General features: G+C 47.6%; 1 protein-coding gene across 1 annotated transcript in view; it reads right to left on the reverse strand.

Moving 5' to 3' along the window:
- Positions 1 to 16109, reverse strand: part of VEPH1 (ventricular zone expressed PH domain-containing 1) — an 84341-nt gene that overhangs the window by 5833 nt on the left and 62399 nt on the right. Inside the window, 2 exon segments of the mRNA XM_009884405.1 lie at positions 9276 to 9393; positions 15094 to 15228. Of these exon segments, the coding sequence (XP_009882707.1) occupies positions 9276 to 9393; positions 15094 to 15228 (253 nt within the window).

The raw sequence follows: 16109 nt of genomic DNA on the forward strand, positions 1-16109 counted from the left end.
GCCGGTGCCGGTGCCGGCGCGTTACACCACCCAACCTCGCACGGCACAAAGTAAAGCAGAGGCTTGCTTTCTCCCTGCTTAATTATAGTCACTGTAAAAGGGCACAAGTTTACAGAGAAGCTGGTTTGGGGCTGCACCCATTTCACAACACGCTCTTTAGTGGGACAGAGCCTCATGCTGGAACCCCTCTGCTGGGAGGACAGGCTGGGAGAGTTGGGGGGGGTCAGCCTGGAGAAGAGAAGGCGAAAAAGGGGAGACCTCAGAGCCCCTTCCAGTGCCTAAAGGGGCTACAAGAGAGCTGCGGAGGGACTTTTTACACAGGCGTGTAGTGACAGGATGAGGGGGGATGACTTTGAACTGGAAGAGAGGAGATTGAGATGAGATCTGAGGAAGAACTTCTTGGCTGTGTGGGTGGTGATCCCCTGGGGCAGGTTGCCCCGAGAAGCTGTGGCTGCCCCATCCCTGGAGGTGTTCAAGGCCAGGTTGGACGGGGCTTGGAGCAACCTGGGCTGGGGGGAGGTGTCCTTGCCCAGGGCAGGGGGTGGCACTGGGGGGGCTTTGAGGTCCCTTCCAACCTAAACCATTCTAGATCCTATGATTTTATAATGCACCCCTTAATAAAAACTTTGCAACGGTCTTAAATATTGTTTTCAGAACTACCACAGATACATATTTCCACTTATTTTAGAGATTTGCTCAACTGGCAGTCTTTTCTCCCCAACCTTTCAGAGAAGCATAGCCAGGGCAGGGGCTGTTTCCAAATAAATATCCAGTTTACGTGAAAGTCCTGGAGATGGGACCAAGAAAAGGCAAAGCTGAGGGGATTTAAAGTCTTCCTTGGCCATGAGGATGTTGCGACGTGCAGTGACGTGGTGCTCCTGAGACAGCTCTGTGCTGCGGGTGGCTGCGGGCGGGCTCCGTCCTGCCTCCACGCCACGGCCGGGGATGTGCGCAGGGATGGGGTCTGGGGATGGATGTTACAGCTGGGGTGGAGATTTTTAAACCTTCTGCTGGACAGGGTGGGCAGGGGGGGATGGAAAAGGCCCCGGGGAATCTCTCTGCTCTATGGCAGGGGAAACCAAAATGGAGCAGCCCAGACTCTGTGCATCCCTCTGCCTCCCTGACATGAATTTCTGAAGCACTGATGCCTTTGTGAAGAAGCCTCGTGGCATGCAGTCTACACTGAATTTGTACTCCTATAAAACACCTAGGGTTATCTGTCGAGGAATCGACAGCAAAAAATTCCTGCTTAGGCATGTTCCCATTTTCTAGGCAAGAGAAAGAGCATCCTGTGGCAAAGCTCCCTCATAACTAACCCTGTTCAGAACAGAGAGCAGCCGAAATCCAGCTCACACAGGCAACAAGGTGCACACCAGGTACCACCAAAAGCCACTGAACAAAAAATACCAGAGAAAATAATCTGTTTTGAGCAAGTAAAAAGCTGGGTTGGTTTTCTCTTTTTTTATTTTTTTTTTTCTTTTTTTCAGATAATTTGTTTCTGCAAACCAACTGGGTCCACGGACCATCAGACTCGAGGTGAGCCTTGGCTTTTGAGCCCGAGCAGCACCGCACGGTCATTTCTGCCCGCAGCCGCACCGATGTCCTTTAGAAGGGACACCATCTGCTGGCAGCGGCTTTGTGGGGGAAACGTACTGGGAACAGAAGGGCTGTTTTTCTTTCTAAGCAGCTTTCTGCGGCTGTATTGGGTATTGTCTGGCATTTCTGCAGCTGAGATTTGCTGGGTTACCCATAATGGTCATCCTTAAGAGTCATTCCCCTTTGGGAGCTGAGCAGAAGGACAGACCCGTAGGGCCAGCAGCTGTCTAGCAGGTCTGAGTGCGAGTCCTCGTGCTCTCGTACCAGCCACTTCGTCTTCTGATGACTCTGTTCCCCATTTACACAATCAGCATTATAATTTGTCAGATTTGCGAGAACAGATAAATAGTTTCAAATTTTTATAATTAGTTTTAAACAGCATCTAAGCTGTTATTTTGCTTATTGTGCAAATGCCTCATCAAATTTCTAACTTAATGATGTACAGCGTAACATCCCTGTCAGTCCCATCATTTGCCTTTCCCATGTGCACTCTCTTGGTGGAGGATGTTTCTTCACCATGAGAATATGCAGTTTGGTGTCAGAAAATGACCCTCTCAGTAGCATGTGGGTGATAACAACAGGGCATGGCTCTCTATCGTCTCCCAGGACCAAGTGTCAGAACTGCTGTGACAAAGTCTGCCCAGCGAGAGACAGAGAGCAAAAAGCTGTGAATCTGAGAAACTCAAACCAGCAGCACCAAGCAGCCAGATTTCCTGGAGCGTGCATAAAAAAAACAGAGGAGAGAACTTCACTTTAATAAAAATGACAAAGATAGGACAGGAAACGATTTTTTTTACTCCTACACGATAACTATAAAGAATTAATAATGTGCACAGTAACTTTCAGAGCATGACGACAACTGTATAAGCACCTAGATACAGCAAAAGAAGGACTTGATACCAAAAGACAATTGCTCAGTGGTTGGGTCTTGTGCATCTACCTGGTTCCTGGTCCCATGGAAACAGCTTTGATACTAATTCCAGTGCAGTAGGAATATGCTTTAACCCAAACTAAGAAGGTGTAAAGCACAAAAGGTTTGGAGACCAGAAGATACCGAGATGGCTGGTGGTGAGGAATGCAACGTGAGAAAGGAAGTGAATGTGCAATTTTAGCCTAAAGTAGATTTTTATGGCCAAAATCTTTCAAAAACAGGATTTACTAAAGAAATCCCGATCTCTTTAAGCACCCGGTGGCTGGAATCAACGCTAACAGAGCACTTCTCGTGTACATCCACAAAGAATCCCATGGGGAATTCTGATGTCAGCTTCCAAAGTTGTCGTAATGAACCTGATGCCAGAATGTCTGAGGGTCTGATTAGAAGAAAAAGATTCATGAAAGATAAGAATGAAGCTTTTTTCCAATATTTTTCTAAGTCCTTTTGCTTATTTTCATTGCGGTTAACTTCACAGACTCAGAGAATAATTCAGCTGGAAGAGAGCTCAAGGGGTCTCTCATCCAACCTCCTGCCCAAAGCAAGGTCACCAGTGGGGTCAGACTAGGTTGCTTATGGATTTATCTATCCGGGACTTGAAAATCTCAACAACATCTCTAGGCAAGCTCTTCCAATGCTTGCTCGTCCTCACAGTGGGAAGGTTTTCCCTTGTAGGCAGTCTGAACTTCTCCTGTTCCAATTTATGCCTGTCGTCTCTTGCCCTCCCACCACACACCACCGAGAAGAGCCTGGCTGTATCTTCATGATGATGTCCCTGTAGTTATGGACAGACTACTATGAAGTCCCCCTTCAGCTCTGCCTGCACCAGTCCTTGTCCCTGTGCCTCCTCACGGGGAAAGAACTTCAGCCCCCAAACCTCTTGCTGGAGCCTGTCCCGATCCTCATGAGGATTCTGCTGGCTCACCACTGTGGCCGTTCGGTACCTGCAGAGCAGGAGTAAGCACACGGAGCTGTGTTAGTGAGGGACAGCATGAGTAAATCCTTACTGCCTCAGAAAGGCAGAGCTTTACTCTTCTGTCTGAACTCTTCCCAAAACCAAATGCAGTGGCTGGTGACCCCCGCTTCTTCCCACGGCCGAGCAGGGTTATGTGAAAGAGGCATCTGCACTTCTAATAGTTAGAAGGTTGTTTAAAAACGCAATCAACTGCCAAGTGGAGCGTGCACATTCCTTATACACATATTGATTATTGGAAAATGATGTCTAGTTTTGATTTCTTCGTGTTGCATGGATAAGGACAAATCAAAAGACTTCAGAAAAGTGATACAAAAATGATTTAAGATTGATCTTTCATATGATTATTCATATCACGACAAACTAATGAAGTGGAATCTCCTTAATTTGCCCAAGCAAAAATCAAAATGTGACATCATAAAGTCTACAAATAGAGATTTGCTGCATAGCGGGGAAGGGCATAACGTGATGCGGTGTTTAGAGACAGATTAGAAATAACACCACATTTTAACAGTGTGGTTAAATTACCTGAGCAACAACTTAGGCATGTCATGGGTTCGCCTTCACTCGGCTTTTAAAAATCAGGTTTAGACATCTTTAGAAAAATATGCAAAGATAATACAGATCAAAGAGAAAACCTTTCTTTGATATAAGCGTTATTGGACTAGATTCTTTGACTATTGTTCTATAGAAGGTCAGACTAGGTGATCACATAACCTCGGGGTTTGACATCACTCTGTGTGGTGGTATGCTGACGTGTATGATGAGATCTTTAGCTTGAAAAAAAGGAGTTAAAGGATTCAAAAGGTTCTATTTACTATATATTTGTCATTACTTTTTTTTTTTCTGCAGAACACACAATAAAGCTAAAAATATTACCCAGACTCAAAATAAAAAAATATTTACTATAATATCCATTGCTTCTTAAACCACCTCAATACCGAGACACTAACTCCAAAATCAATTTAACGCTGAATAATACCCGTTGATGTAAGCGTCCATCAGAATTATTTTCTATCAATCCAGAAAGCGTCCATCAGAATTATTTTCTATCAATTGTATTTTGCTTTCTTTGTAGAACTACAATGCATCAGACTTTGAGTAGTTTGGGTACTGAATAAGAAGTAAAAAAAACTTCCAAACTCTTCCAAGATGAACTCAAGACAGATAAAAACCAAAGCATTAAATCTTACATTTGATGAAACATAGAATCATCCACAAAAATTCAGTCCAATCATGAATGATCTCAATGATAATAAACTCCTCTTAACTTGAAAGAATGGAATGTGTGGGTGGCAAGCAGACAAAGATAAATGCAATTAACCTAAGGGAATATGGATTCACTCTCTCTCATTAATCATCACATTTGGTTTTGTTGAAAACCTGGAAAGGACCCACTACAGAATGCCACTTTTTAGAATTTTCAAGTAAGCATTATAGCCGGGATATCTCGGTTCAAGCCAGGATATCTCAGTTCACTAGATAATCACCACTGCTAGCAAAAGATAAATGTATTCAGGAGTTAATATGGTGTAGGCTATTCTGAGTGAATTGCTTTTTTTAAAGAGGAATTCATAAAAAAATCCTCAGTTTTACCCGAATCATTGCCCACGGGCACAACGTCTCTTCTGCAGCCCACAGGGATTACTGCAATTTCTTTGTAAGCTTCCAGAATAGGGAATGTACCGCAATTCCCTCTCCGGCTATCAAGTGGTTTTACTGATTTATTTTTTTTTTTTGTGCAAGAGCTCGTGAAGCCAACTGTCAATACAGGAGGTTATGTTGAAATGAGGCTCTTAAAGGCAGCTTTTCCTAACAAGAGGCACATACTGCATTTACCAAAATTTCAAATGTCGTGTATCTGTGCTTGAATGGTCGTGATTTAAAAAAAAAAAAATAATAGCTTAATCTGTCTGCAGACGTGCATCTGAGCATATGAGCAGGGTTTGTGGGAATTCTCTTCCCCCTTGGCTTGGGGCTGGCAGGAAAAAAACAATTTGGGATGATTTAACAGCACTTCTGGAAAAGCGCGGTGGTAGAAGAAATGCTTCGCAATGAGAAGAATGCATGAGAATTACTCAAACTTTCTCTGGGTTAATTGCCACTTTGGGTAGATCCACCGCATTGCTTAAGCGTAACTGCCTCTTTCCTCGCAAACTCGGCTGCCAAGTGCAGCCTGGCTCCGAAAACCCTCCCAGCTACATCCCCCAAAAACCCCATCATTGATCTGACATCCTAAGGCAACATCGAGGCTTTAAGGCATAATGCTTTCCTAAGTCTGGAGGATAAATGGCATCTTGCAACACGGCATCCAAAAAATGCAACAAAAGCCAACATGAACAAAAAAACCCAAAAGACAGTAATAGAAAAAGAATTTGCCTCTGAATTCCTTATTTAGGAAGAATTTGGTTGCTAAACAGCATTGCTGAGAGGAAGAAATTACTTTCTTGTCTTTCAAAAGTATTTGAGATTCCAAAGGGTCTCTCCCACTGCGGAGTGAGAAGAAAAGATGTTTTACAGCCTTTACATTTCTTACCAGTTCAAGGAGACCCCTAAATCCTCTTTCTTGTGGCAGATCCTATAAACCCCAAAAGACCCTGGAGTGTCTCCCACTCTGGTACGACTCTTCCCAGCTGCCGCAGCTCTACATCACCAATACTAAGGTGAATTTGTCATTCACCTGCAGATTTTTATTCCACTGAGCACTGTCTTCCACATTCCTTTCCTACACCTGAGCTTTCATGTGACCCATTCAATACTTTATTTTCTTGATCTTCTAAAGGCTTTTAGAGCTGGGAAGCAAATAATGATATTCACAATATGCCTTACTCTCTTTGTCTCACTTTAAAGAAAATTTTGTAAGTGCGTGCTCATAAAAAGGACAGTTACAGTCCAAAAATATTCTATGCCCAGTTCCTCCTGTTCCTGACCCTCCTCAAAGGCATCCCTGAACTCTCAGCCCTGCCTCTAGAACAAAGGGGAAACAGTGATTTTGTAGATGTTGGTGTTTGTAAAGTCTTCTCCCACCTCTCCTGGGCTATGGCCGCAGACGGCCCGCTGGCTGGGCAGGGGGAGGATGGGCTGGATGGGGCAGAGGCGGGTGGACCTGTGGGCAGCGATAGCCCTGCAGACTCCAGGCACCCCCTCGGGGCCTGCAGTGCCGCTTCCAAATGGCATAGAATCATCAAATCATTTTTTGTTGGAAGAGAACTTTGAGATCGTCGAGTCCAACCGTTAACCCAGCACTGCCAAAGCCACCACTAAAACACATCCCTCAGCACCACATCTGCCCATCTGTTAAACACCTCCAGGGACGGCGACTCCACCACTGCCCTGGGCAGCCTGTTCCAGTGCTTGACAACCCTTTCCGTGAAGAAATTTTTCCTGACACCCGTCCTAAACCTCCCCTGGCGCAACTTGAGGCCGTTTCCTCTTGTCCTATCCAGGCATTCTCTGTCCTCTCGAGTACGCGTGGTCCTCATGGTACTCAAGAAAAAGAAAGCAAACTCTCAAGTTATCGCATCTGCTGAGAAGGCAGCATTGCACTTAACGCCTTAATGCTGCATTTGTAATTTTTTCCACCAGGCTGTAGTTGACATCATACGCATACAAGCTAGATAAAAGGTAACTCTAAAAAAAAAAGTTGGTTTTCCGCTCCTAGAAGAGGCAGTATAATTCTCAAGGGCCTGTGCCTGCACACCTCCACACAGAGCGGATTTTCGCTCTTTTTGGGAAGGAGAGAACTGCTGCGCTGCTGGGTGGAAACCGCTCGGGCCGGAGGGCTGAGCTTTGAATGTGTTAATCCCTTCGGCTGACCGCAGGGTGTAAACGGAGAACCGCATTTCGACACCCGGGGAAGCGGGATCAGCACGGGAGTTTCACTGCAGCCTCTTCACAGCAGCTAGGGGAAACGGTGAACCCTTAGAAGAGATGTGACCTTCTCACTCCCCTCCGTGGGATATTGCGACACCAAATCTGCAACCTACATCACCGCAATGGGATTGTTCCCCAGCCCGACACAACGATGAAGGAGCCAACCCCCGCGGCAGGCGCTCCACAGCAGGCGTTACGCTCCCACATCCCGAGGACCGTTGGCGTCAGGCAGAGTGCACAGTTTACCCTACTCGAGATGTCGGCTCAAGTGCTCTGCAAACAGACTCAAGAGCCCCTTGTCAGCAGTACCGAGACGGTCCCCACTTTCATAAGCTCTTGTTGTGCTAACCCAAGAGCACTGAAGAGCTCTCTGGGAACTGCTGCCTGCTGCCACAGGCTTTTATTGCCGTTTGCCTGGAGTTCAGACCCGTTTGAAAATACCAGCTCTATACTGGTAGTGCCGGTGGGGTCTGGATCGCAGACCCAACACCACGCTCCTGGCAGCAGAGCCATGGTGTTGTGCCACGCGGACCTCCCCGCACCACGTCCTCCTTCCAGCCCTTCTTAGACCTCTCCTTGGAGGACACGGCGCCTTGGCAGGAGAGCAACAGGGAAGCAAGGTGTTGGCTGTCCTTTGATGTCTCCATCGGCAGTGTCATCAGCAAAACCCATGGCATCAACAAGGAAACGGTGCCCCATGTCACCCCCAAGGATTGCCTTTGCCACCTTCATCTGTCCTGTTGGCTCTAATACAGCTGCCCTACCAGCATCATCAATAGCTTGCTACAAACATTCCCCTTCTTGGACTCGTTAAATGTCTTTGAAAATTCAAAACAAAGCTATTTCATTAAGCTTTGAAATTTTAAGCAAAACAGATTGCTTTTCCTTGTAGCTTGACATACGCCTGTCACCGACGTGATGGACAAACCACAGCAAGACCACGGTGCTGAGATGAAATTTCAGCTCAAAGCGTGATTTCCTTTATGGTCATTGAGTCCCTAGAGAGTTGTGGAAGGAGGAATATGGTCAAACACCCATGAAACGAGCACGGGCAGCCCAGCCTGCAGCAGAGGCTGTGCCACTCTCGCAAGACTTACTAAATTCAGGGTTGATGAAATATAAAGAGACTCTAACTGTTAAAATAAATAGCCAAAACAGCCAATTATTCAAAGGTTCGGCCCAAATATTCAAAATTCTTGGCCAGAATTGTGCAGACTTTTACAGAGTGGCAAAAAACATCTAAGAAAAAGGGCATTCCTCTAAATTTCAGTGCACTGATCGAAAACACATGGGTATCAGAAAGCTTCAAAAAAAAAGGTCACCAGGACCTTTTACCTGGGAAAAAGCATATTTTCCACTCACCCTGTTTTCTAAAATAGCTGAAGTATTATGGCTGTTGTTAAGCACTGCCTCATTCCTGGGAAGATGCGTACTATGGATTCAATTCTATTAAAGCAAATAATTCGGAGAAGGAAGAAGACATGAATCAGCTGCAGTATCTACACCAATGTCCCCTGACATGTAGCACTTGCGCAGTCTTCCGGAGGACCTGGGACATGGTCCAGCAGATGCAGCTCCTTTATCTGGACACTGCACGATGGTGCAGATCCCTCCCGCTCCCCAGGGCTTAGCAGTCATGCAGATTTATGAGTCCGCATTAATTTTGGATACACCAAATATAAGGGTTGTAAGCATACACAATATAAGGTTTTCTAAGCGCGCACCAAATAAGGTTTGTGCTTGACACTGTATCTCACCAGAGATGCTCAGACAAGAGGAGTTTAATGGAGAATTCCAATTAAAACAGACACTGCCTATGCCATGCTGGAAGGTTTGCTCTCCCTTTTCCCCATCCTCCGCCCACCACGCACAGCCCAGCAGCGACAAAGGCAGACCGCTTACCTGTTGCCTTTTCGGGGTTATTGCACATGAAGCACTGCCAAGTTCCCGCTTCCTCGCTGTAGCCGAATAAATCAAAGAACCTCACTTCTTCCAGGTGCATCTGCACGTGGTCCAGGTCCTAGGCCAATAACGAGAGAAAACAAACTCACTCACGAGGTGAACCTCTGCATGGTTAACAGCTCGTAACCCGAAATCGCAGAGGGATGCACAGCGGGCACTGATGAGTGTCCTCTTCCATCCGTCTCCTATGGGCAAACCACCTACAGGGGCAAAAAGTGCTGAGCAGGATGGATCTCTCTCTCTATCATTGGTGGCAGCTAATAGAGAGAGATATATATATATGAAAATAGGTCAGTAGGAGGCAGAGGACTGGTCTAGGTTGTTTTTTTTTTCCTCTTCAACACTGCCGCCAGCAGTGTGCTCAGTGGTCCTGCCCGGCACGTCTCCCACTACCTGAACCACCTTGATTACCTCCAACCCTCTCTCAGGACTTTTTTCAATGATTCAGAAGGTAGCGGTCTCTGCTAACAGTGCTGTCCACCCGGATCCCCCATCACAGCAAGAATTAGTGGCTGGGGACCACTTCATTTTTCTTTTTTTCTTTTTTTTTTTTTTTAAAGGAAGAACAGAGGCTCTGAACCCAGCCGCCCGCGTGAAGCACTAACACAAATGTTTAATGTGAATGTTAACATGAACTTTTCCAAAAACCCAGCAACGACAGGGTTGATTTATCTCACACGAAACACACCCAGGTAAATGTGACATTATTCTGCCAGTGACAAGGCAGGGAAGTAAGGATTGTGCATCTCCAAAGTAAACTGAATGTCTGACTTGATCAAAGAAACCTACGGAAAGTATACTTGCGGCTTCAAGTACGAGAAAAGCCAGAGGGTACTATTTTTGAGGCAATTAATAATACTGCATAATTCAGTGTGTTTTAAACCCAGCTCTTTAATTTTAAAACAGATTGTGATCTCCCAATTAAACAAACGTTGGTGTAAAATAACGGCAACCAAGTTACTCCCTGCAAACACAAAGGGAATTGCCAGGACGGCTCAGAAAACACTCTATTTGTTTGCGTGGGGTCTCCACGGATCTGCAACGCCGCACGCAGCAGCCCAAAGAAAACACGGATTTACGCAGTCAGTGAGGAAAATGCCATCCCTTGCCAGGGACATTAGTTCAGCGCACTGAACAGAGCTGTGCAGAGGACGGAGTTGTCCGATTCGGGCCTTTTCAGACAAGCTTTAGGGAAGGAGAGGGAGCAGGAGCCCGGCTGGCTCGGGGAGACCCGGCAGCACGGCCTCTCTCCTCCCCGGCCTCTTTCAACCTGGGAAATAGCCAGGAAAATGCTATTTTCGAAATGCCCGAGACCACTTCAGAGCTCCGGCCGTCGCCCTGGATAACAAGCTCAGCTGAGCCAAACGTTGCGTTTTAAAGGCCAGCTTGGAGCAACCTGGGCTGGGGGGAGGTGGCCCTGCCCAGGGCAGGGGGTGGCACTGGGGGGGCTTTGAGGTCCCTTCCAACCCAAACCCTTCTGTGATTCTATGAACAGGAGCTCTCATGTACCCCCACCCTCTCCACACTGGAGGAGGGATTTTAGGCTGTCTGAAGGATGGCAAAGCAGAAGGGGGAGCACGACTCATCACCTGAGGAGCTCCAAATGACCAAGGTTTTCTTCCCTTTCCAGCAGAGGAATTGGCTTCACAACACACGGGAAGACAATGCCCATGTGCTGAAGGTCTCGGACACAGGTTGGCTTTGCTTGCAAGAGGGTGGTGCAGGGAGCAGCCCCACAGCCCAGCTGGGGAGATGAGCCACCGGGCTGCAGCAGGGACATCCCTGCACCCGCTGGCCACCTCGGTGGGCTCCCTCCTAACGCTCGGCTGTGCAATCACAGCAACCCAGACTGGTCAGGGCTGGAAGGGCCCTCTGGAGCTCCCCCATCCCACCTCCTGCCAGAGCAGGGGCACCTCCAGCAGTGGCACAGGACGGCGTCCAGGCGGGTTTGGGATGGCTCCAGAGGGGGAGACTCCCCCACCTCTCTGGGCAGCCTCTGCCACTGCTCTGCCGCCCTCACGGGAGAGAAGTTCCTTACAGCTCCCGTGCCTGTCCCCGGGGTCAGGGCTGCGTCCGTACCTCCGCGCAGTCGGCTGCTGGGCTGCCCTCTCCCAGCGTGCTCAGACTGTTTTATACTGGGGATCACAAGTAAAACTTGATTAGTTTGCTCTGTAAGGGCTCTTTATGCATTGCTGAAGTTCTCGTTTTCCTCCAAAGAGGAATTCTATACATCCGAGGAATTCAGCTGGCTGCTGTGCTGTGCTGGGCACGGGAGCGCTGTGCGGCTTCTCTCCGTGCCTCTCCCGCCGGCCCGTGGGCAGTGGGTCTGATGGTCTGGGGCTCCCTGCCTCCCTTCCCACGCTCGGTGCGTGATGTGGGATCCCGAGCAGATCCCCCCCGGGCAGGAGAGCGGAGTCCTCAGGAGGAACAGACCACGGCAGCACCCCCCAGGGGTCTCCTCTTGGCTGCGGGCTCCCGCTGGAGGGGCAGAAATCCCTGCGAGCAGGGGACGGCAGAGCAGAGCACGGCCAGCGACGCGCCATGCCCCAACCTGCCCTGGTCCTCCTCCCGCTGTGGCATCTGGGAGGACACCAGATGGGCAAAACAACGATGGTACTGCTCTCCGGGTCTGCGCAGGACATTATAAAGGCACGTGGATCACACTGAACAAAAAGCCTCGGAGTTTCTCCATCCTGGGAAAAATCTTGTTGGTGACTGCAATGAGCCAACTCTAGACTGAAAGAGAGCAAATACCACTGAAATATCAATGCAGCAATCTTTCCTTTCCACTCTGCACTCTAGTACGCTTGAAATAATCTGCAGTAAGCCACTTAGTTCAGGAGGGGAAGCACAAGGAAAAAGCCTAATTGGAGAGGAGAGATATATCTCATCCCCACGCTCCGTCATCCTGAAAACTTCAGTGACTCCATTGTGGAAATGTGGCGCTTCTTTCTGCTGCGCAAACGGAGACAGCAAACAAAGGAAAGGGTAGAACAGACCGAACAAGGGCTTAAAAATGTTAATTATTCTCTTGCAAGGCTGCTCGACAAAAGACCCTCCTAAGGCATCACATGGGGCTCGTAAAGTAGTCACCATCTCGCTCTTCTGACACAGCATGAGTCAACACAAAGAATTCGGCAACGAGCTCAAAACCGGCTCAGTGTTTGTAATGTGGCCTGCGTGTACTTTGATAAAGAGCTATGAAGCAATCAAGCGGAAATCTGTTAGGATGTACATCTGGAAATGCTTTATTTCTGGCACATCTGAAGCCGTGTTGTATAAATATTTTTCGTGGCATGAGCAGGCTGCCCAGTGAAACACGACATGCTTTTCTGTAAGCCAGGTATTCGCCGCAATTCCTTGCACACGCATCCTGGGCCAAATTCAGAAACGGCTCAAGCTGATGTAAATCTGAAACTATTCCTCAGAATTTACTCTGGAATAAATCATTCCTGTAATGGATTTTTTTTCTCCAGGTTTGCAAAACGCTTAAGAATACATATGAAAAAAAAAAAAAAAAAAGTCTAAATTCATTAGCTCTGGGCCAGCCACAGAGGGCAAAAGCGGAGCCATCGCAGAGCCGTGTTGCAGCGCGGACTCTGCTGCGGCTCCTTTCAGCTTTTGGGGGTTGGACCTGCCCCACGTGCTCACAGCACAGAAATCCCTCAGTTCTGATAAAGCGCTCAGATATTGCTGCCATACGACATGGAAAACTTAATATAAAATATCATACAGGATGCTGACACTGCGTTTGTATCGACAGATTTCAAAATATTTTAATTTAAAAGTGCTGCGCTCATTGAAACAACCACAGCCCCACAATTTTGCTTGCTGCACTACTGGCAGAGGAATAATATTAACAGCCACAATAATTTTGTCAAATCATTCCCAATATTTGAAGTTCTATTAGCAGTGGGAAGAACTTCTGACATGACAATTTCAGATTACTGCGGAAGCTCCGTCTGTCGAGCAAAGTAAGGACTAGGTCGTGCCGGGAACGCTCCGGCTGGTTTTTTGGGGGATGTAAAAGCTAAAGGAAACCTTCCTTATGGCAGGGGGGGGGGGGCGTCCCGGAAACTCAATGGAACTTCTCTCAGTAAGCTGAATGCAAATTGCACTAGAAACAAACTCAGGTTTCTGGATTAATAAGCAAAACCAAAAAGGAGAAAGTACATCCAGCAGCGCACTGCGGAGCGCAGGACTGAACGTTACAGTCTTGTACCATTTCAGATGCATTACATCTGCCGGACTGTCTCAGCCTCCGAAGGCTGTTAGGCAATCTGCAGCTCCCGGAGTTTCCAAACTTCCATTCACTGCTTAATTCATTAAATCAGTGAAGATCGGTATCTCATTTTCCAGCTCTGCTATTTTGGGAACTCAGAGATACTCTTACTGTCATGGAGTGATGGAAGTTGCCAAAATAGGCCAAATGCTGGTATCTGAGCAGCAGTAGGATTATGCAACCGATGCGCTGGAGACTAGTCACGTTTCTGGGGTGTTGGACATGTTTTGTAGACTGTGTGTGCACGATGCACGACATCTAATCCTACCCATGAAGGCACGCTCTTCCCTAAGCTCTTTATTCACCCCAAACTCCTTTACGCTCCACCAGCTCCGACTTTTGTCTGGTAGGTCTTGGCACGGGCTCAAGCGAAGCCAGTATGGAACCGAAAAGCAGTTGTAATGCCGTTGGGATGCGCCAGGCTAGGATTTCAATAGCGGCTAAAATACTTAGTGCAAGCTCCGCTGTGTCTAAGTAAAACTAGCCCAAAAAGTGGGTCTCAGATGTGGGGGTCCCCTACTCCTCTTACAAGCCGCAGCAGGAGTTCCCGCTTCAATCCAACATTATCCTGGGGGTTCAGAAGGTGTTTCTAACAAAACTCCTGTTTTTAAGTCAGCCATAACCTTAGTAAATTAATCTTATTCGATCAGACGTCGTCACGCGTACAATATTGTGAGAGACAGTATTTTAAAATCATGTTTGACAATTCATTTCATCCAGTTGAGCCGCATGGAGATGTTCAGGAATAAACAGATATTTGTTTTACAATCCTACAGCGTCCTTTTCCAAGAAGCCTGATTAATAGCTTTGAAATAGCAGTCGCTGAAATCCCAGAGACAGTAAACAGATTTGAAAGAGTAATCTTTTAAACTGATGGGGGTAACTAATGGTGCATGTGCAAATGATCATTTCCATAAAATCCCAGTCTGTGTTTAACTAGGTGCGTTTCCAAGAGGCTGCCAAACAGCCCACAGTGGCAGCTAGTCTGAATCTAGAGTTTGAAACTGCAAGCAGGAAAAAAATCCATATGTAGCATCCCTAGTTTTCATCACGTTGGGAACAATCCACATGGAGCGTGGCTGGGGGGCAGGGGGGAGAACAAGCCTGCAGAGCTTTCAAAGCCCAGTACAAAACAACACTGTGGACCCTCTGCGGAGGTTGAACATGTAACGGCTGGTGAAGGTTTTTCAACCACCCCAGAAGCCGAGCGCTTCATATAGAAGGGAGGTCGGAGGCACGCACTGCGGATCGCCGTACGGCCATCCCGGAGAAGAGGACTTGGCACGTCAGTAAGTGCAAATGCTCTGAAGACGCCGGAGTGAAGGGAAAGGGGCAGGGAAAGGGGGTTTGTCTTTCACAATTTGAGCACAGAAGAGTCTTGCTGCAGCTCTTGTAAAAGTCTGTCTACAGCTGTTGAAAAGTCAGGGCAAAGTTCTTCAACTATTTTTTGTTTTCTGAGAAAAAAGCCAAGCTTACCTTTTGGTGTGGAAACGTAGACTGGATCATGGCCGTTTCAAAACTGTGCGTCCCCTTGAGCTGTGTCTTCTCCCACAGGGCCTTAAGGACTTGCACAGAATTGCTCTGTATGGACAAAGGTTCCGTGAACAAGCTCTGAAAAAAAATGTCGAAAACAGGATTTCAAGCATTTTTTACTTGGCCACTAACAAAGAGCATCTTGTGCTTACGATGGGACAGCCATGCGAATAACCAGGGATTAGTTCATTTCCCTGTAAGGCGTTACGTTGGATCATTATGCACACAATTAAAGAAATCCTCAAATATTTCGTTTCCTTTCAGGCTGTACATTACATGCCTCTAAAGCCTGTGGCTCACCAAAGATTATCTATCAACTACCACTCTGCAGAGCAACTTGCACGCCATTTTGGTATCGAAACGCTCGTTTATCCCAACGGGAGCAGCACGGGCCTCTGTGAACCAGGTGTGGATCTCAGCGACATGCATCTTTGTGGATAAAACAGGTCACGTACAGTTAATGCGGAGAGGTGCTTCGCTCCGCTGCAGGTCGGGGTATGGTAATTTGGAGCTGGCTGCAGCTCTTGGTCCGTGTGCGGAGAAAAGTAACCGTGCAACGTCTGCAGCTGCACTGAACAGGCAGCGGGATGAAATGCAGGGGGAAAAAACCTCCACAGAACACGTTCAACACAGATTTTGCTGGCAGAGTACAGGAATTTCCAGCCCCTGAATATTCACAAAACAAGATGAAACCCGTGTGGAAGTGCTCTCACCTCTACAGCTCCCCATTTCAAAGGGCAGCAAGGATACAACCTTATCCTGCCTTGAATTATTGCAGTATTTCACAGCATCCCAGACCAGTGACGGTTGGCAGGGCCCTCTGGAGCTCCCCCAGTGCCACCCCCACCAGAGCAGGGGCACCTCCAGCAGTGGCACAGGATGGCGTCCAGGCGGGTTTGGGATGGCTCCAGAGGGGGAGACTCCCCCACCTCTCTGGGCAGCCTGTGCCACTGCTCTGC

The sequence above is a fragment of the Charadrius vociferus genome, unplaced genomic scaffold (assembly GCF_000708025.1).
Source record: "Charadrius vociferus isolate BGI_N301 unplaced genomic scaffold, ASM70802v2 scaffold104, whole genome shotgun sequence".
Taxonomy (NCBI): Eukaryota; Metazoa; Chordata; class Aves; order Charadriiformes; family Charadriidae; genus Charadrius; species Charadrius vociferus.